The sequence below is a fragment of the Streptopelia decaocto genome, assembly GCF_964273445.1.
Source record: "Streptopelia decaocto genome assembly, chromosome: 4".
Classification (NCBI taxonomy): domain Eukaryota; kingdom Metazoa; phylum Chordata; class Aves; order Columbiformes; family Columbidae; genus Streptopelia; species Streptopelia decaocto.
The window spans coordinates 76960181-76987001 of NC_138658.1; the positions used below are offsets into that span (position 1 = coordinate 76960181).

At 46.7% G+C, this 26821-nt stretch overlaps 1 protein-coding gene across 5 annotated transcripts in view; it reads left to right on the forward strand.

Annotated features, from left to right (window-relative positions):
- EXOC6B (exocyst complex component 6B) overlaps window positions 1-26821 on the forward strand; it is a 311842-nt gene that overhangs the window by 111227 nt on the left and 173794 nt on the right. For 3 of the 5 annotated variants that reach the window (XM_082051898.1, XM_082051899.1, XM_082051901.1), the window contains exon 7: window positions 4274-4345. The exons of the other annotated variants lie outside the window; for them this stretch is intronic. In XM_082051898.1, coding sequence (XP_081908024.1) covers window positions 4274-4345 — 72 coding nt within the window. The remainder of the gene's footprint in view (window positions 1-4273; window positions 4346-26821) is intronic. 5 annotated transcript variants of the gene reach the window in all.

Here is a 26821-nt window from a genome sequence, read left to right on the forward strand (position 1 = left end):
ACATAGGTGGTGGACTGGGGTCCCATGTACCTGTGAACCCCACCAGCAAGCTGAGGAGATGCAGCAATTTGTTTCCAAGGCACTGGACAAGGTCCTGGAATAAGTCACTGCTAATCAGTGGATTCAGAATCTCGGAAGAACACCGAGAGTTAAAAAACCTGATCTGACTGCAGGGTCTGTTTTGGATGAATATCTGAGTTCTTTTGAGGAGTAAATCTCTAGATTTATTTGTTGTATGCCATTAATATATGCAGTTGAAAATCAGAACTCTAGTCTGGAAGGTGTTTCTTGTGTCTTATGATTTATTTATTCATTTAGTTGTTATTTTTTGTAGGGTTTTTTTACATACCCTATTAGCACGTGGTTGTCTTTTTTCTCTCATTTCACTGCATTTAGGAGGATTTTTGTACTTTATTTGCTGCTGGGGAGGTTTCCTTAGTGCAGCATTGAGCATATCAGCTTCCCCCTAAGGCACCTGGAGAAAACCCAACTCAACAACCCCCTCACCTCCCGCACCCAAAGACCTTCATCTGAAATACATCCCCGCACTGTTGTGATTAGAAATGATGGTCTGCTTGATTTGTAGACATGTGTTTGACTCTCACAAACAATACTAGACTGAGTTAGGAGGTCTTGATTTTGTTTATCAGGTTGTCTTTCCTTTCTCCTTTTTTCTTATTTGTAATTTTTAAGTTTATTGCTGCTTATTACTAAGAACGGTGGTAAAAAAGTAATCCCCCTGCCATCTTAGAATGAGAAGTAATATAAGAGAGTATAGAAATAAAATAGAATCAAAGCTTTGAGGGCCATCCAGGACACACAGACCGGTTCGTTTCCTTGAAGATGTGGAACATTAGGGATGGGTTGGAAAGCTCAGTGGAACCCAATTGGGAAGAATAATTTATCAGAAGTGCTGACCAAACGTGAACCTCGGGGCGGATCACCCAATGGGGGGTAGCTCCCAAAAATCCGGGATTAGTTGTAGGATTGAGGCAGAGTCTTCGCTTTGGCCTGGTTCTGGTTGGGCTTTGGATAATGCGAATATGTGGAATTGTGGATATGGTTGGTGATGTGTGAGGTATGTTCTCAACACATGGGAAAAACCGTCCGGGCTTAACTTGGAGCAGAGGCGCGTGAATTGGAGATGGCTCATAAATTAGAGATACGGGAAGAAGGAAAGTGAGCAGGGAACAGGAAAATGGATTTATTTTTAATTTTAATGTTTGTATTGAGCCGGTGCACACTGTCCCCTCCAGATCTTGAGCCGTCTGAAAACCATGAGCACTTTCTCAAAGGTTGTTGATTGGGTGCAATTATATTTTGTGGTTCATCTGTAATGATGGATAGAGACTTTTCCACTTCCCCAGTCACGCTGATCTGGAATCTCGTGGGGCTGAATAAGATCTTTACACGTGTTTCCTTCTGTTGGCTTTAGACTTGGCGTTTTGGGTCACTGCTGCATTTTCTGTATAATAAGATTGCTCAGTTCACGTTGTTTATTTTCCCCTTATTAAATGGTTTGTTGTGATGACTAATGTGCTGCTCATTTTACCGTAATAAAGAACTGCAGAAGTCTTCCTCCTGCAGAGCAATAGTCTTTTTGTTATGAAATGGGATGGATCTTAAGCCTTTCTGGCCACGTATGGCTCTGAAATGTCTCGATTCTGGTGGCTCTTCATCAGTGAAGCTGTTTTCAGCCGGGCATGGTTGTCTCAGAAGCTTTGAAGGCCATGGGAGATGTGGAGATGAGGTTCTCAGGGCCGTGGTTTAGTGACGGCGTTGGGTTAACGGTTGGACTCGATGATCCTAAAGGTCTTTTCCAACCAGAATGATTCTGTGGTTCTATAAATTGGTAAGAGCTGCTCAAGGACACGGTGAGTGTCCAGATCTACTGAGGAAGGGGTGGAGCTTGGAGGCACTAAAATGCTACTGAGGGACCTTGGAAGACAACTCGGGGTACATTGGGTGTCTGGGTAGGATGAAGTAAAGAAAAATCCAATGTGAAATCAATTCCAGCGGACTTTAGGGGCTCCTAAAGGAACGAGCTTTTGTGTGGCCAAAATTCATATGGGAACAGAGGGATCTAGTTTTCTCTCTGACATTAGAGAACAGCTCCACTTGGGATATCACCTGAATAAAATATTGAAGCATCTATTGACCCGTTCTCCCCAGTTGCTGCACTTTGCAGGACACAGAATAGTACAATTCAGGCCAAAATTGCCAGTGAGCCACACATGAGCATATTGAACAGAGTGGCAGGTGTTAATTTTATTTAACCCACAAAGCATTACTTCATGCAACGTGATATTTGCCTTTGAGCATTGGGGTTTTATACAGAGGTTGTTTTCATAATGCCAGAATTATTAATGGTTTTGTTGTACAAAGATGTGACAACTTGAACCTTCATCAGCATTAGGAAACAGGATTCATGATACAGGCTCGATTAACTTAATACCTTTAATATATCAAAGAAGAGGATTGCGAGCTCTGCTTCTCAGGGTATCTGTTGGAAACACTCATAGTGACCTTGAAGTCGGTGTTAATTAGTGGGCGACTCCTCGTCTGCGTTGTTCGAGATGTTCAGACTACCTGACTACTGTGATTGCTCAAAACTTCGTGCTTATAGGAATAATAGGTTCATACTTCATGTTTTCCTTCTTGTGGTGAAGAGCAAATTAAGAAGAAGGGAGTTTAAAGAAAACCGAAGTTGAGCACAGCTCAGGCAGCCAAGGGTTTGGGGGTTGTGATTGTTGACTCTGATAACGCTCCCTGTGTGGCCTTGGGCAAGTTGTTAATCTACATGTGCCTCAGTTGGCCAATTTGTCCCAGCCAGATCACTCACCTCATAGCAATAATTATGAGCTTTTAATGCTATTTTGTTTATGACAAAGGGGAATATTTGTATGCCTGTTTTCCAGAGGTACTTCGTTTAACTCCTGGGCGATGCTTTGCCTCTTCCACAGTGGCTTTTTCTTGGCTCGGGGCCACCGCTGTGGTGTCTGTCCCGCCAAGCTCAATGTTCTTCTGGACAGAAGAAAACGTGTTTATGGATTTTGATGAAACTTGAAAATTCTTGGATTGTTAAGCTTGCTGTGTTACGGGAAAACGGATCAAGTTCTGCCTCACGGAGGATTGACCTGGGGGGAGAGCAGCACCGTCCACACCACGGTTTGCCGTGCTAGGAGAGCATTGCTTGGGTTGTCGCTGGCCTATATTTGTTCTCATTGAATTATTACATTGCCTGGTATCAAATGGTGCCATTAAGTATGAGGCACGGCCTTGGTGCCCCTCTCTGAGTTTTTACTGTTTGTTACCATATATATAAATACATTTTTCCCCCAAACCCAACCATTTCCAGGCTGAAGGATTATCTGCTTGTTCTCGGTCCAGGCTGAGGTGTTCGGGCAGCTTAAAGGCCAACAGATTTTCCATAGGAAAAGTTGATTTTAAGCAAGAAGATTGCCATTTGTATTTAAATGTTCCCCAAATCTGAAATATCAACAGACCAAACCCAGACAGTGCGTAGTGGGGGGGTTATTCCTCTCTAGATATATTTATTAAATGTAATGAAAGGTTTGATACTATTGATTCTCTTCACCCCAGAGGCTTTGAAAATCTGTCATTTCTGCAATGCTAATTGAACCGTTTTAAGTGTTTCTTAACACAGATGAGGTTCTTAGGGACGTGGTTTAGCGGTGGCCTTGGCAGTGTTGGGTTAAAGGTTGGACCTGGTGATCTTAAAGGTCGTTTCCAACCAAAACGATTGAATGATTCTACCCCTTCCTTTCTCCTTCACCCTTTGAGGTCTGTGTGCCGTGTTCATCCCTTTCTGGTGGCCCACGCTCTGTGTAATTTGTGGATGGATCTCTGATGGATCTCTGATAGATCTCCATGGTCCTCATGGAGCTGTTGTCCCTTCTGACGCTCCAGCTGTTCCTGGACACTTTGCTCTGCTCTCGTCTCTCGTGGTGGCATCTCCTTCAGCTTCCACCACGCTTGGGTCTCAGGCCCTTTGTGTCACCTTCCTGTCCCCTCCTCACCTGTCTGAACGTGTCCCTCTGACCAGTCCTTCCAAGTATATCAGTTGTGGATTTAATTTCCCTTAAAATTCCCTTGAAGTTTGTTGTCTTAGTTGTGCAAATACCATAATTTGGTGGTGTTGACACATTTCTGTGCCATTTATTTCTTCATTAGTTTTTGTTGCCTATCTGCTCCTTGTCTTCTTTGGTGTCATTTCCTTCTTTTTTAATGTTTGTTCCCTTCGTTTCCTAAGGATTGCAGATACAATCAGTGGAAAATAGTTGCCAAGATATTCTTCAGTCTTCTGCTCTCTCCAAATATCAAGGTACTTTGCACTGGATGTGTCTGTTCGCTTTAATCACTCTCATAATAACATGGACCTAATTTCGAGTCTACCTTTGGCTTTCGCTGAATTACTGGGACTAATTTTGTGGCACTAAACCTCAAACCCGAGTTCCCTGGCTGAGTGCTTACAGTTCACTAACCTTCGATGCGTGGAACAAATCAGCCAAGTGCTGCTTTTTAGTGGAAAGACTCCACATTTTGCAGTCTGATCATTTGCTGGGGTATGAAACCAGAGCAGGTTTTTACCAATTTGGACTGTGGAACTAAATCCAGCATAGTGTGAGAAGTCACAGAATCACAGAATGGACTGGGTTGGAAAAGACCTCAGAGATCATCCAGTCCAACCCTTGGTCCAACTCCAGCCCATTGACTAGATCATGGCACTAAGTGCCATGTCCAGTCTCAGTTTAAAAACCTCCAGGGCCGGTGAGTCCAGCACCTCCCTGGGCAGCCATTCCAATCCTGACCACTCTCTGCACAGAATTGCTTTCTCATCTCCAGCCTCAATTTCCCCTGGCAGAGTTGAAGCCCATGGCCCCTTGTCCTATTGCTGATGCCTGGGAGAAGAGCCCAATCCCCACCTGGCTAGAACTGCCCTTCAGGTAGTTCTAGAGAGTGCTGAGCTCAGCTCTGAGCCTCCTCTTCTCCAGACTAAACAAGCCCAGCTCCCTCAGCCTCTCCCCATAGGGCTTGTGTTCAGGTCCCTTCCCCAGTCTTGTTGCTCTTCTCTGGACCCGCTCCAGCACTTCAATCTCTTTCCTGAGCTGAGGGGCCCAGAACTGAACACAACACTCCAGGTGTGGCCTCCCCAATGCAGAGCACAGGGGAAGGATCACTGCCCTTGTCCTGCTGACCACGCTGGTTTGGATACAGGACAGGACACCATTGGCCTTCTTGGCCACCTGGGCACACTGTTGGCTCCTGTTGAGCTCCTGTCCATTAGCACCCCCAGGTCCCTTTCTGCCCGACTGCTCTCCAGCCACTCTGTGCCAGCCTGGAGCGCTGCAGGGGGGTGTTGTGGCCAAAGGGCAGGACCCGCCACTTGGCCTTGTTGAACTTCATCCCATTGCAATCAGCCCATTGTTCCAGACAAGTCAAGACAGTATCTCCATTCTTGTACATCTGAATTGTGCTGTCTACTGAACTAGAATTGTTTGCAGTCCCACCTGCCTTTTCATTGCGTAGCAACCGAAGAGGACAAGAGTTTTGCAGAATAAGGTAGTTTTGAACAATTATTTTCCAGTTTGCCCTTTCCACAGGAAAACAAGCAAACAAAACCAACCAACCAAAATAAACCCAACTCCTATAAAATCCAGCCGTTGATAACCAGCCATTGGTTTCTTCATGTATCCTCTTGCCCCCTGTATCAGCCATCACACATCCTAACACCAGATCTTTGTTTGTCGGCTTGAGCTCTTCTCTTTATTCCATTTGTCGTGTTCCCTTTTTCTCTCTCTAACCTCCATCTGAGCCAGGTCGCCTTTTAACTAGCGGGGCTGCCTTTTTCAGTTGTGGGATTGTGGCTTTTGGAGCATCTAGTTAAAATGTTCTTAAACAATTTTCAATTAGTCTTCATATTTTTCTGATTACATTCTTTTTCCCAACTGATTTGGCTCATAATTGTTTTCAGCTTGATGAAAATGGCCCTTTTGAAAATCATGTGTGTATATATATCTATCTATCTATATCTATATATCTCTGTGTGTGTATATGTGTGCTATTGGTAGTGCTATTTTATTCCTAATTTAGATGATTTTGGGTGCATGTAAAAGTGCGATTGAGTCATGATGACTTGCATTTTAATTGTCAAAAAAGTGGGATAAAACATTGTTGGTTAAAAACTCTTTCCAAATGGGCACTAGCACAGGGGATGCTGATTTGGGGATTTATTGGCATTTAGCAGACGGTGCTTCTGGAGTGAAGGGGCAGTTAGTTGGTCACCCCACCCATCGCTGCCTGTAACAGGAAGGTGGAAATTGCATCTGAATGAACTGGGAAAGTGGAGGAAAGCCAAAGTTACTCTGGAAGGTCAAGGCAACATAACTGCAGCTGGCCCAGGTCCACTTAGGGTCACTTGGAAATCTTTCTAGATACCTTCATAGCAATATGAAACCAAACTAGGATCACATTTGTGGTGGAGTGAGCAGGAGAGTGCTCACCCATAGAATCATCAAATGGTTTGGGTTGGAGGGCCCTTCCCAGCCCCTCAGTGCCCCCCCTGCCATGACAGGGACATCTGCACCAGCTCAGGTTGCTCAGACCCCGTCCAGCCTGGCCTGGGATGTCTCCAGGGATGGTTCATCCACCACCTCTCTGGCCAACCTGGGCCAGGCTCTCACCACCCTCAGGGACAACAATTTCTTCCTCATGTCCAGCCTGAATCTCCCTTCTTTAGTTTACCACCATCACCCCTTGTCCTATCACAACAGCCCCTGCTCAAAAGTCTCTCCCCATCTTTCTTATGGGCCTCTTTTAAGTCCAGAAAGGCCGCACTAAGGTCTCCCCGGAGCTTCTCTTCTCCAGCTGAACACCCCAACTCTCTCAGCCTGTCCCCAGCAGAGCTGTTCCAGCCTCGGGTCATTCCTGTGGCTCCTCTGGCCCCTCTCCAGCAGGTCCATGTCTGTCCCGTGCTGAGGACCCAGAGCTGGACCAGCACTGCAGGGGAATCTCACCAGAGCTGGACAAAGGGGCAGAATCCCCCCCAAACCTGCTGCCCACAGGGCTGGGGATGCAGCCCAGGACATGGTTGGTTTTCTGTTGCAATGGTGGAGGTGAGGCAGGGAAACCATATTGGAGAACCAACATGCAACAGCCACCCATGGGAGAAAGACCTGAGCCTCTTTTCCACCAGCACAGCCCTGGTGAGATGTCCCGCACCAGGAGCTGGTGAGATGTCCCACACCTGGAGCTGGTGAGATGTCCTGCATTGAGCCAGCATCTCATTCTGGAGCTGTGGACCACAGACAACTCTTTGTCTGGATCAATCCTGCAGCGCTGGGGGTGGGTTTGGAGGTTCTGAGGGGAGGGACCGTCCCACATTACCCCCCGTTTGACCTTCTCCTTGAGCGGGATGGAAATGATCAGCGCCGCGAATGTCAACCATCAGCAGTTGGGCTCCATCTGCAACTGGTTAATTACCCGTTCACACAATATGTTGTTAGGGGTCATCTGGTTCCAGTTTCACCATAAACAGAAGTAAATGTTGAGAACATATTTTTCTACATCCAGTTTCACTTGTTGTGGATATTTGAAATAGTTTGCAACCCACATCTTTTGGTTTTCGAGGAGGGCTTTGACAAGAGAGCCCTGTGACCATTTGAGGACTTTTTTCTTTATAAATGCCCTGGAGGTTGCATTGTAGGGACTTTCCTTATGCAAAACATAAAAGTGCTGGTTTTTAAAATCATAACCATATTTTTTCATTAAAATCAGTTGGAGTCCCAATAAACAATCGACTCAAAAAATTTTCCAAATGTTTGCTGCGGTGCTGTTTCTATTTTTAATGATTTTTTTTTTAAAGTGTTTTTCTTAAAAACACAGCTTATAATTTAAAGAAGCAATCTAGTAAATCAGAAAAAAATGCCCATGTATATAGCTATTTATTGTAATGTAACTAAAACCTACTGTACACTTGAATGCAAGAATACATCTGTAGCATTGTCTGATGATTTCTGCCATTCGGCTTATCGTGGGAATGTCTTTTTGAGTAATCGACTCTTCTCGAAGGTTCTTCCAGCGTGTTTATACATTTGTTTTATATAAATCAGAGAATATAGAGGGAAATGCTAAAAACTCTGCGAAGTAGCGGTGAGGCACAGAAAGGGCTGGTTCCTGGGCACCAGGGCGCTATTTCCACCCCCCATCGGTCTTTGGTATTGTTTTTAGATCTTATTCAGAATCCTATAGAACTCTGTTGTTCTCCTGTTACCTGCTGCAAGATTCGTTTGCTGTCGTTAAGTCTTAAACAAACCAAACGAACCAAACCAGGCTGAAGAACAGCACAGCCTGGGTTTGCATCAAGCGTTGTCGTATCTGCTTTATAGAAAACGAGCAAAGAGGCCTTTGTAAAATGTTTAGGATTAAATTTTTGTGTTGCAAGAGGGAGGTTGGAGAGTGTCAGAAGGCGTTCTGGCGCGGTGTCTGTGAAATGCTGGTTTCAGAGGAAAAGAGTCATTTTTAGAAAGAGCCAGGCCCTGGGAGAAAGCTCTGGGGATGGGGAACATCCCGCTGCTGCAGACAAAATGAGGTGAGGGGAGGGAATTGTGGACTTAAATTTGGGGTTTACCCGTCTTTGTCTTCCATTCACCGTCTACATGGTCACTGCTGTGTCTGCTCAGCCTGGGGGCTGTGAGCATGGACATCTTCAGCAGCTCAGGCTGCTCAGAGCCCCGTCCAGCCTGGCCTGGGATGTCTCCAGGGATGGTTCAGCCACCACCTCTCTGCCCAACCTGGGCCAGGCTCTCACCACCCTCAGGGACAACAATTTCTTCCTCCTGTCCAGCCTGAATCTCCCTCCTCTAGTTTAAAACCATCACCCCTTGTCCTGTCACAACAGGCCCTGCTCAACAGTCTGTCCCCATCTTTCTTATCAGCCCCTTTTTAGTCCAGAAAGGCCTCACTAAGGTCTCCCCGGAGCTTCTCTTCTCCAGCTGAACACCCCAACTCTCTCAGCCTGTCCCCAGCAGAGCTGTTCCAGCCTCTGGTCATTCCTGTGGCTCCTCTGGTCCCTCTCAGCAGGTCCATGTGTGTCCTGTGCTGAGGACCCAGAGCTGGAGCTCTGGTGGAGACAGCAGCTGAGCTTGTGGACTTGTTAATTTTTGGTATATGCGGACACCACAAGCCTTTGCAAACTTCTCGCTAACAGTGGCCGTGCTTCTGGGCGCAAAGCTTCTGCCGTGTACGTATTTCACGTGGTTCAAACCATCCTGTAGATCCCAGCAGGCGCTTCAGTGCTTCTGGGTTGTGGCTCAGCTCAGTGTGCCCAGGCCCAAGGGATTCCTGGAGCCCGGTGTCGGAGTTTTATTGGGATCTTTTCCATAGAAAATTACTGTCCTGCTTCTTGCTTCTGAAAGCAAGGGATTAGGGGAAGGTGAATTTGTTGAAGTAGTTTCCATGTTGCTTGAAGCCTGTTAGGTTTCTGGTGAATGATCCAAGCCGTTAGTGCTGATGGGGAAAACTCACATAATGGTTTCGCTTTCCATCTGTTCCAGGGTCATTTCTCTTGTGGGACTTGTTTGAACACAATATTGAAATGTCTGTTTTTGAGGGCCTCCTATGGCACTCAGCAGATGCAATGCTTGCAGATAAGGCCGTGGAATTCATGCTTGATGTTAACGTGTTTTCATGTTTCTTGAGGGACATTAATGGCAAAGTGGGACTCCTGGTCTGAATTCAGCTGGACACAACACATTTCAACTTGAGTTTAGGTCTCGTTGCTTGAGAGCGACAGATTTAATCTGCTTAGTAAGTGTTTGTAGTTACTAACAAATCCTTATTACCCAGTGAGCGTTCAGCGTAATCAATTTTGGGTTTTGCTGGGCACCAAACACCCTTTGTGACAGGAGCTTCTGGGGTTGGTTCCAATAACCTCCTCAAACCCTGTCTTACTGGTGGCCAGTAGGTCTGTAGCAATTTCTGTGGACTTTCTGGAATCTTCTTCCCTCCTGATGCACTGAAGAGCCACCTGTGCCCATTGCTTTAGCCGGGCTGGGCTGTAAATGTGTGGAAGGAATTTTGCCGTTGTCCTCTCTGTTAGAAGCCAGTCGCGTTCTTTGGGTGATCCGGCGAAGCAGCGTTATCTTCCTCCCGGCTCTGTAAGTCCCAGGCACTGAGAATTGTCACTAGACCTCCCACAAGGACGGCTGTTGTGTCAGAGAGCCACCGAGATGCCTTTCTTGGTGGCTCCGTTCAGAAGATGAATGGGTTTCTGAAGTTTGCCTGAGTTTTCGGTGACACTCTGAACTGGCTTAACTTCTTTCCCTTCCCTTTCATGTTTTTTTTCCTCTAAAGTCTTGACAGTGGGCAATTCTGACAAAAGTAGGAATGAAACCTCTGCCCTACAGAAGAGCAGATTCATGTTTTCTAAAAGGGCTTGGGAGGAACCTGAGGCGGCTTTTATGTGGCGATTGGTATCTCTCTCCACGCAGATTCATTACTTGTTGCTGAGTTCTTAATCATGTTTTGCCGAGGAGACCAAGCGGTTTTGTAAGAGCATGGTGATTACCAGTATCCAGTTCACATTTTTGCTGTTGACTCTGCAGAGGATACGCATCCATCAAGAGGACTCAAATTTGTCATTGTTTTGCGAAAAAGGGCAGTAGCATTGTTAAAGCTCAGTGGAAACCCTTTGGTACGAAGAGCCTCCAGGGAGAAATCCAAATTTATGTTGGCTTTTAAGACAGACAGAACCCAGAAGTCCCTTTTAAATCAGAAGATGGAAAGATTGTTTTATCTTGGGTAACTCTTTCCAGAAGACCTACAAATCTGGTATGTCGAGCCACAGCTTTTCATATCATTTATGGTCACTCGTTTTCTGTGGCTTTGTGGTGGAGCTGGGGAGTTGATCTTAAGACGTGGACACTACTGCCCTTCAGTTGATGGGATTGGTAATTTTGAATAGCAATTGCCACCTTGAGGGAGGGATGAAAAGAGTTTTATGTTGCTATTGAGAAAGCTTATTGGTGCCAGATATGGCGGCTTCAGGATTGTGGGAAAATAGGCTTTCTTTATGGCAGAAGCAAATGGTGGGGATTGCTTCATCGATCATCCCGGGAAGGGCTGGCTTGGGGCATGGGAACGGTGGTTTTAGTCATGGACCAGATAGAATTCCCCCCACCGCATTCCTTCTCCTGCTTCAAGATCTGTTCTTAATACAGACCCACAGAACTTGTTTACCAAAGTCTCTCATGGCTTGTGTTCCCCAGAGGGTGCTGCCCTGTAGAGTCCTCATATCCCATCGAACTTCTGTCCCCATTTGCCCAAAGTCGGGCAATATCAGTACTGAAATTTCCCTGTAAAGTAGATTGGGCCATGTTGACCATTGCGTCCTCATAAATCAGTACTTTTCCCAGATATTCACAGAGCCACCTTCTCCAGGACATGATATTCCTGTCTCTGCTTGGTCATTAAGTTGACCATCTTTGCGTTGGGACTCCAGAAGCCCTGGGATAAATGGACAGTGCTTGGCCGTTCCTCCTGAAGGACTTTGCTGTTGCGTAGATGGTGTGGATGAGTCTCCATCGCTCTTTTTCTTCTGGCGTTCACCCTCCTGTTGAGCTGCTTCTTTACTCAGCATTGCTTAGGTATTTGCTGTTTTTTTTTCATCTTTCAGTACAAAATTCCCTTGTCACGTTCACAGACCTCAGCTTGGCTTGCCCATCCTTCCTGATGCAGACCATTCTCTTTCCTTTCCTTGCAGAGCGCGGTGCTTACGCTGGTGGTCTGTTTGTCTTCCTGAACTCCAGGCACCATTCCTGGCTTCCTCTGCAATCTTCCAGACCCAGCCTGTTGATGTGTGATGTGTGGGTTCACTTAGCACCACTTAACATTTCCATTTGTTCACAGCATCTCTCTCTCCGAGCGGCGCGGTTCTGTCTTAGCCCAGGCGGTAGCCCCGGTCGGTGGAACGTGCTTTAAATTGGGCCGTTGCCATTACCCTCGAGGATAATTTATTGATCACTTCCCACAGTAGCACCTCATAAGCGTGAGGACTCTCGTTTTTCCTTCTGTTTCCCATTTTGCACACTGGAGTAGAAATTTCCTCCCCCAATTAGGAGGGCGGCCAACTTCCTTTTCACAATTCGCGTTGCAGCATCTCTCAAGGTTATTTTTAAAGCCTCGTTTTACTGCAGCTCTCGGCTGGTGGGACGTGATTGGCAACTCCAGGCTGGGTGATGTGGGAGCTGCGACCAAGGGGCTGAAATCCTGCCTGGTGTATGGCAGGTCCTGTGGCTGCTTGGAAGAAGGCCCAGCATCATCATTCCATGTCCATTGGACCAGTGAGGTGACAGTCTCCTTCCACTGTCCTTATCTATCCAGTTTGGTGTAGAAGTTTCATCTCCTGTTGTATTTGATGGTGGTTTTTGCCTTCCCTGAGTTTTAGGAGTAGCATTTTTGCATGATGGTGCGGGGTCAGGTCACCTGCTGGATGGGCTGGTGCTGTGTCGCGTGGTCTTTTGCGTGTTATGTTAATGCTTCTGACCATTAGTGTTTGAAGTTGTGTGTGTGACACAGAGAATTTGCATCAGCGTTTAAAAAGCTTTATGTGGTTCCATCAAAACTTTGAGATTCTTCTTTGGAGTCTTCATGTTCTTCTTTGGAATTGTCTACTTCTTTGGAGTCATCGTCTTCCTTGGAGTCTTCATGTTCTTCCTTGGAGTCTTCATGGTTGTCTTTGGAGTTATCTTCATCTTTGGGGTCGTCTTCTTCTTTGGAGTCTTCATGTTCGTCTTTGGAATTGTCTATTCTTTGGAGTCATCGTCTTCCTTGGAGTCTTCATGTTCTTCCTTGGAGTCTTCATGTTCTTCCTTGGAGTCTTCATGGTTGTCTTTGGAGTTATCTTCATCTTTGGAGTCTTCATGGTCTTCCTTGGAGTCTTCGTGGTCTTCCTTGGAGTCTTCGTGGTCTTCCTTGGAGTCTTCGTGGTCTTCCTTGGAGTCATTGGAGTCATCTTCATCTTTGGGGTCGTCTTCTTCCTTGGGTTTGTCTTCTTTGGAATCTGTTCCTCCTTTGGAATGCTTTGGCTCTTCCAGTGCAAATGAATTGGCCTGTAGTATTTTTCAGGTTAGCAGGAACTTTTTGGTGGTGTCTGGATATGGGATGTTGACCTGTCATCCTGTGCACAGGGTGTTTCTCCTCTCGGCTCAACAAAACAGCGCGTGGCCCAGCCATGGGGATCCTTGTGCAACAGGGGCGAGCTGCAAACCCCTCCTTACAAAGGGAAGGTCTCTGTGAAACCTGTGAAATCCTTTTCTAAAGAAATTCTAGGTGACTACCTCACACACCAAAAGTAACCACTGGCAAGAAGAGCTTGCTTTGAGACGTTTTAGGTAAAGGTTTCTTCGTTAAGGTTTTGAGAAAGCTTTACCTCCTGTGATGTGAATTTGTCTGTAGGGAATAGAGCGATGGGTGGGTTCCTGCAGCCAAGCAAGGTTATTCTGGAAAGCGGTAAAAATGGAACCATTAGAGGATTTGTTGTTCTCATTCCTAAAGATAATGCCAGGAAATGAGGGAAAATCGTGTGCTATTGAGTATCACATTTTTAGCCATAGAAAAAGCGTATCATCCAGTGAGAGGAGCAGGCAGGATTGTGTCGTCTTGTCCCCGCCAGCTGAAGCAATGTTCACGTTTTGCATCTTCTGTATGTGGGCAACTGCCTAGAACAGTCCTGACTTCTTAGGAGTTGAAGCTGATGTTGAATTTTTGTCTTTTTCCGTAGCTTATTACGAAGTCTTTTTTTCTTTTATAATGCAACGCTGTGCTTTTATTTTAGTAGCGCAGCCCCGTGGTTCAGTAAATCATCAAGCTAATATCAAGAAAAATGTCTGAAAGTAATTCAGGGCTCTCAGTACCATCACTCAGGTCATTAATTTGAGTAACTTTGCATGTCAGTGGAAGGAGCGTAGGATTGAGGGAGCTGTTGCGTGGGTTTGAGATGGGATGACGTGCATCTCCAGGGATGAGAAGCCTTTTGGGAGGTGTGGTTGGTCACAGCCCTCTGGCACCTCAAATAGTGTAGAAGATGAGAAAGGAGGGTCCAGAGACCTTGAAGTCACCTCCTGAAGTCCCAGGGATGTTACAGAGTAAGAACTGGTCTCTGAACTCTGGTAGATCTTGGTAGTGTTGGGTTAACGTTGGGCCTGATGATCTTAAAAGTCTTTTCCAACCAAAACGATTCTGTGATTCTGACCCGATGATCTTAAAGGTCTTGGACATGATGGGCCTGATGGTCTTAAAGGTCTTTTCCAACCAAAACGATTCTATGATTCTGTGATCTAACCTGTTCATTTCCAGTGTGGATTTTGTAAATAAAACACTTGGTTTTTGAGCTCTGAAACATCATGAAGGGCCGGGAAAAATTTAATTAAATAGAATAAGGGCAAGTGTAGAGTCTTGTATCTGGGCAGGAACAACCCCAGGTTCCAGTGTAAGTTGGGGAATGACCTATTAGAGAGCAGCGTAGGGGAAAGGGACCTGGGGGTCCTGGGGACAGCAGGGTGACCATGAGCCAGCACTGGGCCCTTGTGGCCAGGAAGCCAATGGGACCTGGGGTGGGTTAGAAGGGGGTGGTCAGTAGGTCAGAGAGGTTCTCCTGCCCCTCTGCTCTGCCCTGGGGAGACCACACCTGGAATCTTGTGTCCAGTTGTGGCCCCTCAGTTCCAGCAGGACAGGGAACTGCTGGAGAGAGTCCAGCGCAGCCACCAAGATGCTGCAGGGAGTGGAGCATCTCCCGTGTGAGGAAAGGCTGAGGGAGCTGGGGCTCTGGAGCTGGACAAGAAGACACTGAGGGGGGACTCATTCCTGGGGATCAATATGGAAAGGGGGAGTGTCAGGAGGATGGAGCCAGGCTCTTCTGGTGACAACCAGTGACAGGACAAGGGGCAATAGGTTCAAACTGGAACACAGGAGGTTCCACTGAAAGATGAGAAGAAACTTGTTGGGGGTGAGGGTGGCAGAGCCTGGCCCAGGCTGCCCAGGGGGGTTGTGGAGTCTCCTTCTGTGCAGACATTCCAACCCGCCTGGACACCTTCCTGTGTAACCTCATCTGGGTGTTCCTGCTCCATGGGGGGATTGCACTGGATGAGCTTTCCGGGTCCCTTCCAACCCCTGACATCCTGGGATTCTGTGATCCTGTCAAGTGCTCGAAGTCTTCTGCAGAATTAAATTAATGACTCTTTCCTTCGTTTTTCTTCACTCTCCCAACGATTACATGGACCATCTCTTTACCATTCCTTGCTTTATCTTCCCTAAAGGCAAGATGAGAACCCAAGCCTGGTTTCCAAAGTGAACTTGGGAAGTTTATATTTCATATATAATGTGCTTTCTTCTTAAATAACTGCATGCTGAGGGCTACCCAGAATGTGTGTTTCGACTTAAGGAAAAATGAATCGGCAGAGAAATGGCCCCGGTCGTTCTGGGTGTATTTCTGTAGCACGACGCTGACTTTTATAACGTGTTTTTTTAAACCATTGCTGGACAAGGGAAATGCAGCAGACGCTTTAGTAGCTGCACGCTGAGTTAACTTTGGGTTGAGCCGTTAGCAGAGCAGTGACTGGAGTCAGCGTCTGCATCCTCTGTGACTTGGACGGAGCCGGAGCCTTTCACTTAATCATTTATAACTAATTGCAGTAGTTCTACGAAGTCAACGCAAATTATTGGGGGTGTGCTTATACTAAGCGAGGCATTAATAGCATGTTTTTATTGTTTTTCAGCGTCTCGCAACTGTGCTCAGACCTACTTTATTTAAATATGTAGGGAGGATGTGTGTGTAAATTCTGTAGTGCAAGACTGGCAATGCTGTTGAGGTCTCCAGTGTAGCACCCAGATCCCCATCACCTCAAATGAGAAGTTATTCAGCAAACAGGGACGTGGATCTGGCCCTTAAATGATCTGCAAGGCTTTAGGAAGAAATTCTATTTAATATTTCTTCAGCGATTTCTATTGAAGTATCTCCAAAGTGTTTTAAGAACAACACTATTAAGAGTTTGGGAGATGGGAGGAACTCTTTTCCACTCTCCTTGGAAGGAGAAAAGAAGACAGTTTGGAATTTATTTGAAGGACGAGAAGGTTCCAGATTCTTGAAAATGTTCTGATGATTTGCAGCAACGAATCCTTGGGGCTGTTGTAACGTGGGCTCTACCAGTCCCCGTGGTAGGGGGAAGATAAAGGTTCTTTTTAGGTGTGATTCGTCCTTTCTTCCACCCTTGGGACCTCTGGGCAGTTCTGTCTCCCATCATTTTTCTTGCTTAACTGTCCCAATTGCATTAAAAAAGTCAAAAAATTGGCAGTTTTGAATGGTGACAGCCTGGCCTGTTTTAAGGAAACAAGTATTTCTGTAACAATATGCAGGAGCTAAGAAAAGTCTTCTCCTCTTTTCTTCCCATAAGAAATGAAGTTTAGAAGACTAGACGTGACTTAGAAGTTGAGCTGAGCTCAGGTTCTTTGCCCAAAGCTCTAACCAGGCTGGTTCCTGCTATTGGAAGATGTGGTTGTAGCTCACATAGAATCGTAAAACATAGACTAGTTTGGGTTGGAAGGGACCTTCCAAGCCCATCTAGTCCAACCCCTGCAACGACATCTTCACCCAGCTCAGGTTTCGGTAGAGAGAAAACAATAATGGCCGGTTGCGTTGACTTCTAATGACTTTCTTCTTAACCTGATGCGTTCCTCGTGGTACCAAGGTATGTTTTGTTTCCCAACCTCGTCCCTCGTGGAGGTCCCCCCCCTCCTATTAGCAGAACCCCCGTCACTGCAGCACTTTTGGGGGGGTCACGTTCGCACCTTGTGAAAAGCAGGTGCAACCCCATTAACTCCAGATGGACGCACAACGGTAGGAACCCTACTGAATTTTGTCCCTCAGCTTCCCTTGCCACCCTCATCTTAGATTAAAATACACTCCAAAACAATAAAACCCCCCTTTTTATCAATAGCAGGTGGAGTTAGTTACCTGCAGAAGGCGATGGGTTAATTAAGCTGTACGTTGCTGAGGTTGAAGGACGATGCCACACGTGCACCAGTTCCTGGGGACCAAGGGAAGACCTCCCAGCTCAACGGAGACGTGCTTGTTTGCTTTTAAAAGGCATATAAATGGAACTTGGCAAGGGCTGGAGGGAAGGTGGGAGATTTTTCTGGTGCCTTTCTTAATATTTTTTTTTCAGAGTTATGTTTTTTATCCTTAATAGATTTATAATATGCAGGTCCCTTTATTTGTTTCTATAAAATTAACTAGTAAAATTGGAATGGAAAAAGGCTGGTAATGGGAACCAGGCCATGGTTGCCAGCGCTGAGATGTTGCTGCATTTCTGGAAGGGCCCTTTTCCTTCTGCCAGGTTTTACGCCCAAGTGCCACATGTTGGACGGTTATAAAACTTTAACTGAGGAGAAGCTGGAGCAATGGTAACTTTCTAATTGCCCTTTTCTTTTGGGGTACAAGCTGCTGTTTATTTTGGTCTTTTAAAAAAACGACTGTAATTTTGAAGCCTTCGAGTTAAATGGTAACGGGGGACGGATGCTCTACCTGGTGGCCAGAAGAAAAGCTGGTGACCTGTGTAGCTCTTGCTCTGCTAATTCCAACACCCTGGAAAAACCCCTTAATATATCAATCCCGCAGCTCCTCTCCCTGTCAATGGCATTTTTGTTGTGTTATTTTTAATTTGTTTTTTTGAGCAACGATTTCTTTGCTACATCCATCAAATGGTGACAGCAGGTTGCCACCCATCGGTGTCTTTGGATGAACCTTAAATTAGGAGTTATTCCTGGCAGCATCTGTTACATTTGATATCGCTTCACCAAGTTGTCGGGACGCAGGATTAAATTAATGGGATTGGTTCACAGGAATGGTCAAAGAGGCATTAAAGTGCAGAAGAGCTTCATGGAAGTTGCTCGGTGCGCGTGGGATTAAATCTCATTTGTGCAGAGATGGTAATTTCTTACTCCAGATAATTTAAATCTGTGTTTCCTTCCCTCTTTTCTTTTTCTCATTGTCAGTTTTTGTTTCTCGCTATTACTCCCATGCTGCTGGAAGGCTGGCAATGGTGAAACGCTTTGACATTTCAGTCTTTACATCTAAACTCTCGTAAAGTGCTTTATGAAGGGATGCCCTGGAAATGGGGTGTTTGCTTGGAGAATATTCTTAGAAACTGTATTGGAGGGGGGAGAAGCAGAATTAGAGCTTTGCAAAAAGTGCCTGCAGGTCGGGCTCCTCTCTCGTGTGCCACATGTTGCTCTGAAGGGAGCTGTCGCCAAGGAGCGCTGCTGTTTGATGAACCCCAGTGACAAATTCGGCTGAAATTCAACCCAAAATCCCTTTTCCGGTGCTGTGTCCGCAGCCACGTGGGTCGATGTCCTACATCGCATCTTCTGTACAGGGCGCTTCGGGCAAAACTTCCAATCTGGAGTAGTGGGTTATTCTAACCCTTATTAAGGTACCTTAGCAAAAGCAACCTGATTGGAAAGGATGTAACTACCCCTTGTCCTGTCACTGGTGTCACCCAGAAGAGCCTGGCTCCATCCTCCTGACACTCCCCCTTTCCATCTTGATCCCCAGGAATGAGTCCCCCCTCAGTGTCCTCTTGTCCAGCTCCAGAGCCCCAGCTCCCTCAGCCTTTCCTCACACGGGAGATGCTCCACTCCCTGCAGCATCTTGGTGGCTGCGCTGGACTCTCTCCAGCAGTTCCCTGTCCTGCTGGAACTGAGGGGCCACAACTGGACACAAGATTCCAGGTGTGGTCTCCCCAGGGCAGAGCAGAGGGGCAGGAGAACCTCTCTGACCTACTGACCACCCCCTTCTAACCCACCCCAGGTCCCATTGGCTTCCTGGCCACAAGGGCCCAGTGCTGGCTCATGGTCACCCTGCTGTCCCCAGGACCCCCAGGTCCCTTTCCCCTACGCTGCTCTCTAATAGGTCATTCCCCAACTTACACTGGAACCCGGGGTTGTTCCTGCCCAGATTCAAGACTCCACACTTTCCGTTGTTGTATTTCATTATATGTTTCCCCGCCCAGCTCTCCAGCCTGTCCAGGTCTCTGGATGGCAGCACAGCCGTTCATGTCAGTTTTTAGGATATTAACACCCCAGCTCCCATTTAGCATCCTTGCCCAGGGAACTCAGAAGCAGCTTTGAAGATGCCTAGATCCCAAAACTTGGCCTTGCAGAGCAAGATACCTGTGCCGTAACAATGGCGCCCCAAGGGAATTACAGGTTTCCAAGCTAACCGTGTATTCTTTTACGGAAGATTTCTGTATTGAGATTCAAGCCGTCGCTTCTGCGCGGCTGCGGTCCGACCACGGCTCCTCCTTTGCTCCATGTTGTACCAGTAGCGAGTAATCGCAACATAAAGGTGCAGTGTGCAGTATTAATATGTTTATTCTATGAAAGGCACATATAATTTGTGTAGATGCTTTACGCGAGATCACGCTTTCTGAATTGATCGGTGGAGTTCATGAAATAATGCATAGCGGGAAAAAATGACGTGTATTGGGATGTAGTGAATGGTGGTGCTGAGCTTTGCCACCTCTTGGTTTTTAGTTGGGATGAGCACGTTTCGATGGAGAGGAACAGGCTGCAAATAAAGAGCCCGTTGGTTTTGAGGCCCGTCAGTGTGGACGAGCTGGTGGCTCCGGGGTTTGGAATGGCCGTGTAAATTGTGTCCTGCAGAACCAGGAGTAGAAAACCAGCTCTAAGAGCCTCCCGTATTCCACTGCTGCTGGCTTCTTGTTTAAGATGGAAACATATATGGTATCGGTGTCAAAAACTCATTGGCAGGATTTTTTTAGAATGATTGGGCCAAACTTTATGTATATTATTAGCAAACGAGTAGGGTCATGACGCAACATCAGTGCTGTTGGCCTTATAAAATTATATTGAACAGTAAAATCGATGGGCTTCAGCCTGGGGTCTGGTTAAATCTTATTACGAAGATACGAATCTCTCTCAGCACTGGAAGGGTGAGATCCTGGCTCCATTAGGGCAAGAACCGAGTTTTATTTGAGCTTAACAAGGCCGGGATGGTCACGGTGTGGGCTGAGCTCAAGTCGATGTTGGTCAAGTTGGGCCTGGGCTCCTCTTGAGTGGTTGAACAGTCGGTTGGTTGGGAAAGAGAGGGCAGGGAGGTAATGAAAAGGAAAACAGGAGGATGTGTAACACTTGACGTTGATACTTTGGCTGGGAAGTTCTCTGCAGTTTCCCCGTTTGCCTTTAGAGGGCAGATGATGTCCAGCAAATCGCAGCTTTAGGGACTTGCCTGATTTTCCCGGTTCTGAATCCTGAAAGTTAGGGCACTCTGAATACAGATTTATTTTTTAATGCATAATTTTAATTAATTCAACAATAACATCTGGTGCTTTAAAGGATGAATGTTATCTCAACTTACATAAGCGAGACGAGATCAAAATTTGATCTATCTATGCGTATTTAACAGTCTTTATAGTTTCAGTGCTGAAAATTGCGATACAAGCAAAACGCTGCTTATTGATGTGGGGAGGAAAATCCTGGGAACATACTGTGGTAGAGAAGAATTATGTAATATGTTGACTAAATTCATTTTTATGTTAAAAAAGACCACAAAATAATCATTGGAGTTTGGAGGGCGGGTTTTAGAGCGTAACACTGTGTGATGGATGTGGAACTCCATCCTTCTCTCCTGTAACCTCTCTGGAACCCCAAGGCTCATCCCAACAGCCTCAACCTTGGGGAACCAACCGCTCGGAAACCCCTTGTTTATCAGCAGAATATTCCACAGTGTCAGAGGAATCTGTGTGAAGCGAAGGAAGCCAAATGAAACTGAAGCGCTTCTGTAAAGTCATTTTCAGTGAAACTTTTCATATGGGGATTAAATACCCCTTATAGTCAACATGCTCGGAGAAGCAGCAGCTATTTAATTCTCTGATTAATTAGAACCAGAATAACGAAATAATGTTCTGCTTTCTTCTGCTACTACCCTAAAGCTCATGGATCACGGAGAAAATGATTATTCTTGAAAAAGCCATTTAGTTCTGAACAAGAAAAGCCAGTCTTTGCAGCGCAGCCCTTTTGGCATCTGCTTTGTGGGTTTCTCATCAAAAAAACCATAGGGGTTATTCCTAAACAGAATGAAATAATATTTGTTCCAAAAGGATTTCTCTCTCTCTTTTAATCTAGAAAAAAAACAGTCTACTGAAGGTGGCAATATTGCTGCTGTGCTCCCCAAGAGACAGGAACCAGATAGTAGGAGTTTCTGTAGATTTTTGGGTCTAGTCTTTAAGTGCCGTGGTCCTTGCCCTGTCTTGCTGCTTAACTCTTTGGTACGTTGGTACGTAGCTCTGAAGTTGTCCTTACAATGCTGACCGCTCCAAGAGACATTGCTCTCTCACAGGAAACAGGACAGTAAGGCTCTCGAGACATCTTCTAGTCCAGCAGGTTCTTCTTAGATGTGGTTGATGTTGCAGAGCCCGTCTCCATAACCCAAGAGAGTTGAGAGGAGGGAACGGAGCTGGTGAGGGGCTGGAGCACAAGTGTGATGGAGCGGCTGAGGGACCTGGGGGGTTCAGCTGGAGAACAGGAGCTGAGGGGAGACCTTCTGATCTCTGAACTGCCTGAAAGGAGCTTGGAGCCAGGGGGGTCGGGCTCTGCTCCCCAGGAACAAGCGCCAGGAGCAGAGGAAACGGCCTCAAGTTGCGCCAGGGGAGGTTGAGGTTGGATGTGGGAACAATTTCTTCCCCAAAGGGCTGTGGGGCATTGAACAGGCTGCCCAGGGCAGTGCTGGAGTCACCATCCCTGGAGGGCTGGACAGACGGACACGAGGTTCTCAGGACATGGGGCAGGGACAGGGGTGGGTTATGGTTGGACTCGATGATCTTGAGGTTCTCTTCCAACCAAAATGATTCTGTGATTCTAGCATGCGATCATCAAACATATTCTTAGGTCTCAGCGATGGAGTGATACTTTGCTCTCCTTAACACTCCTGGCCCGTCTAGCCCAGATCTCATCTTGACATGACCCTCTGCGTCGTTAGGGCACAGAGTTCAGTGCCCATAGGAGTCTGTGAAAGCGCCTTTGGGTGCATCTCAGATGAGTCACTGGTGCCGGTGTCTGGGCTGACATTACTCTGAGCCGTTGCCAAGAGCCTATTAGTACAGATTCTGTCTCATGGTAGGAGTTTGGAAGCGCAGATCCGTGCCCTCGCTTGCATTGGTGGAAGGCTGCCCACTGCTTCGGTGCAGCTGAGAAACCGCTGTGGGACCTGTGACCTCAGCTTATCGTGAGCACAGTTGAGGATAGTTTCTCCCTGTGAGATAGATCCAATCATAGAGTCATTTCAGTTGGAAGAGACCCTCAGGATCATCGAGTCCAACCATAACCTACCCCAACCCTAGCACTAAACCGTGTCCCTAAGAACCTCATCTCAGTGCCTTTTAAACACCTCCAGGGATGGTGACTCCACCACTTGACTCTACTGGATGATCCTTCTGGTCCCTCCCAACCTTGTTGTCTATGACTCGAAGACTATCTACTGTGTAGATCATCACAGATCTGCTTTAAAAGACTTATCAGCTGCCTTGGGGCAATGCCAAAAGATGTTTTGCCCAGGAGTCGTCACTCAGGGCTTTCTTCTTGTAGGTAGATGAGTCTCTGTGTATTCCGGGGTAATCAGGGCCATCTAAGATAGGTGCTTTGAATATTGCCGTTTTCTCAGAATCTTGAAAAAGCCCAAACCAGACCAATAAATGGAAACAAAAGTAGAATATTGAAAGGAGACTTATCTCCAAAATGCTTGACAAAGCCCAGAGAGAGGGTGTGTGAAACGGCAGCTTGGGAACTCCCATAGAGCATGGAAGAGAAGGGTTTAGTGAGGCTATGAGGGTTAACGCTCTGTTCACCTTGTAACTTTTGGAGGGTCAATGTGGTCAAGGTGCGTAGAGTGTGGAGACCCAAGCACCGATGAGCTAAAATCTTTGCCCTATCCTGGCTGAGCGGGCAACCCTTTAAGCCTTATTCTGTTGCAATTAAATGGGGACGTTAGGCAGCGTGTTCCTTGCTGTACCAATAGCTTTAAGCAGCCTGTGCCCTCTAGGCAGTGGGAAGGAAAAATTAAAGTAAAGCCATTGAGAAATGTTGGAAATGGCTTATGCAAACCTCTTCATTTTCCTCACCGCGGTGCGTGCGTGGGGCGCTGTGGCGTGTCAGACCACGGGCGGTGGTGGCTCCAAGCTGAAGCAGCAGTTGTGAGCAGGCTCTAATTATTTTTCCAGAATTACCCATAGATCAAACCCTGAAAAGCTTCACAGCCCAACACGCCTTCAGCCTTTTGTGAGCTCTAATCCGTGACTTCTTTTTACTCTGAGTTGCCGGAGGTGTGATAGTTGCAGCTTCCTTGGGCAGGGTCAGAGGTGCAGGACAACAACTGGAGAGGTGCCCAAGATGATTTAAAGCGAGGTGAGGGTTGACGTGCTGCCACTTGCTGCTGGAGCTCCTGCAGGTTATGGTTGTTGTGCTGGGAATATTCCCACGTTGGGGGTGATGGTGCTGGGGGCTGGAATCATAGAATCATTTTGGTTGGAAGAGAACCTCAAGATCACCGAGTCCAACCATAACCCACCTTGTCCCTGCCCCATGTCCTGAGAACCTCATGTCCGTCTGTCCAGCCCTCCGGGGATGGTGACTCCAGCACTGCCCTGGGCAGCCTGTTCCAACGCCCCACAGCCCTTTGGGGAAGAAATTGTTCCCATATCCAACCTCAACCTCCCCTGGTGCAACTTGAGGCCGTTTCCTCTTGACCTCTTTGAGTTGGATGCTTTCAGATGGAGGATGACATTGCCTTGGTGCTACGTTGGCTGCTTGCTGCAAGCTCCAGCGCTTCGCTGTGGTTATCTTGAATAGAAGCAACGAGCCCAAATGAGTGTGGGGTGTCCTGGAGTCAAAACCTGAGACTGTCACAGAATCACAGTATCCCAGGCTGGTTGGGTTGAAGGGACCTCTGGAGATCATCCAGTCCAACCCACCTGCTCACGCAGGGTCACCAGAGCAGATCACACAGGGTCGTGTCCAGGAGGGTTTGAATGTCTCAGAGAAGGAGACTCCACAGCCTCTCTGGGCAGCCTGGGCCAGGCTCTGGCACCTCAAAATAACGCAGCTTTTCCTCATATTCAGATGGAATCTTCTGTGCTTCAGCCTGTGCCTGTTGCCCCTCTCCCCTGTCCCTTTAGTTCTTCCCTCCCTTCCCCATGCGCATCCTCTTCTGTTGTTTATCTCTGGGAAAACAAGCCTTGTGTCGATTTTTCCTTTTTAATAGTTTCGGTGAAAAAAAAAAAACGCTGTTACCTCCATCGTGGCCTGATTGGCACAGAGCGTGTTGAAACAAACCCTCTTCTAGAAAATAATTACTGGTGCTGGTGCATGAGCGAGCGCTGCAATGCGAGGCCGGATCCTGCACCGTGTGCGCGTGAGTCAGTGCGGGCCGGGGAGGGCGAGATTGGACCCTCTCACCTGTGACCGGTTGTGGTTGCGATCACCTCGCTGCTCCCTCTGCCTCGGCAGGGTTTGGGTCGGTTGCAATTAGGCTAATGAGAGGTCAGACCAAAGTGTGCGAGTTTCCACTTGCGCTTTGAGTCATAATGAAGTCTCGTCAGGGAGGGAGATGCCTCTTCGGTGCTGTATGAAAAGGCAGCGTTAAACAAACCCCCAACATCAGAGGGTGATTTGTAGCGTTGCAGATCGCAGGGGATTTCCTGTGAAGGCGCTCGGCATTTAAAAAGGAATTTAAAATTGTTAGTAAAAGTTAATCAAAGAATATGCATCCAGCTGCTTAACAGGGAGCAAGTGAAGTGTTTATCTGAGCCTGGCTCAGAAAGTGCTTGGGACTGATTACACAAAGACCTGAGCTGCGGAGTTCAGGGCCGCGGTCTTTAATGTGTTTGGAATGCCTTGTAGAACACCCGTCCCCCTGCTGCTTTTAGGCCGCTTATCTAATTTTCGGCTTCTCCGCTCCGTGTAAATGTGATAAATAAACTTTGTAATCGCGTAACTGAGCTCCTTTTGATACCTGCCTGCAGATAGCTTGTTCTTGGGGCTGGATCGCGCCGCAGCGTGAATCAACACTTGGCTTAATAAAGGACTTCTAAAAAAATGGCTTTTGGGCTTGTATTGTACAGCTGAACCTGGTTGCTCAAGTCTTTTTATCAATGTTAATGTGATAAACGTCTTTTTACGGCTCCTAGTCTTGATCATTCCTTTCTCCAAGTGCTGAACTGCAGGAGTTTCCCCGACGGACAGCCGAGGTTTAATAGCTTGGACATAAATGCTGAATTAACTAAGTTACTTTCTACAGTGAACCCCAAGGGTATAAATAACACTGACCTGGTCTTGTGGGTGAGGAAGAGTGTGGGGACAAGAATAAATCGCCGAGTGAAAACAAGAGCAAGGGGAGAATTGTGTGTTCCCTATTGCACACTCAATGCCAAAAACTGGTATTTGAGCAAGCGTGGTATTTGGGAATATGAATATAGTGAGCTGGGGTTTAGCACCGGCTGGGCTGGGGTGGAAGAGTCATGTTTTGGGAAGGAGGAGCGGGAGGTTGAACAGGGCGTCGGGTAGAACAAACTCGTTGAAACGCTCCTGTTCTAAACGCATTTTTTAATGACCAGGAACTGAGTTTAAAAATATATATATATATATATATAAAAAATGGCATTCTTGGGCCTCATTTCCTGTGCTGCTGGTGAACTTTGTCAGCCAAACCTCCGACAAATTGTTTGCTCTGATAACCAGTTAATACCGAGAAGGCAGATAGGCAAGAGCTCTTATCATCTTGACAAGTGCCGGGCTTTTTGTTAAAACTCGAACCAGAAGCCGTGTCAGTGTGTTGAGTTTACACCTTGCAATAATAATCTGGGCTTTTATCTGATCGGAGGGGGATTTTATAACTTTCAAATGGGCCTTTGGCGGGGGGCCAGCCCTACTGTCATTTGTTATTAACTTGCTTTTTTCATCCCCTGCAGCCAGTCTGCTGCTCTGCAATATCGTTTAAGGAATATGTATCCCATTCCTAGGGATATTGGGAAACGATATTTTAGAGTTCTGTGTCTCAGCCCATTAGAGGGGTCTATAAAACAATCGCGGCAGCAAATGTGCAGTAACTAATCAAAACCACCGAAGCTAACCACAGCATACTTCATTCCTTTCAATAAGAAAACCTCTCTCTTTTCTGTGCCTTATCTACTATCTCATCAGGAAAGAGCTAATTAGATTCTTCTAAAAAGTAAATATTCTCAGTTCACTGGTGGGTGGGAGTGACGGGAGGTGAGACCTGCTCACCGTCAGCATTGGCAAACCGATGCCGAAACCAAGGCAAAGTTATAAAAACCCTATAAAAAGCTATTTGAGTTATTAAAAGAGCTTGCTCCCCGTGTAGGTGGTATAACAACTTTCCCTTATGGTGGGTATGGCTTCCATAGGCAGAACCTGGAGGAGTCCATGACCTGCTCTACTACTCCATGTCATTCCCCATCTTAGCTCTGCAGGTTGGGGTTGCAGGTTTGGGGCTTTGTTGGCTTAATCACAGCCAAGTTACTTTGAAAAACCTCAACTACTACTTCTTGATAGTGTTTTTGAGCCAATACATTTAATTTCCAATGCAGAATGTTGGGCCTGTGCACTTGGTTGGTTGAGTTGCGATGGGTCGTGAAGGTTGAGTCGCGATGGGTCGTGAAGGCTGACTTGCAATGGGTGGTGAGGGTTCAGTTGTGATGGGTGGTGAGGGTTGAGT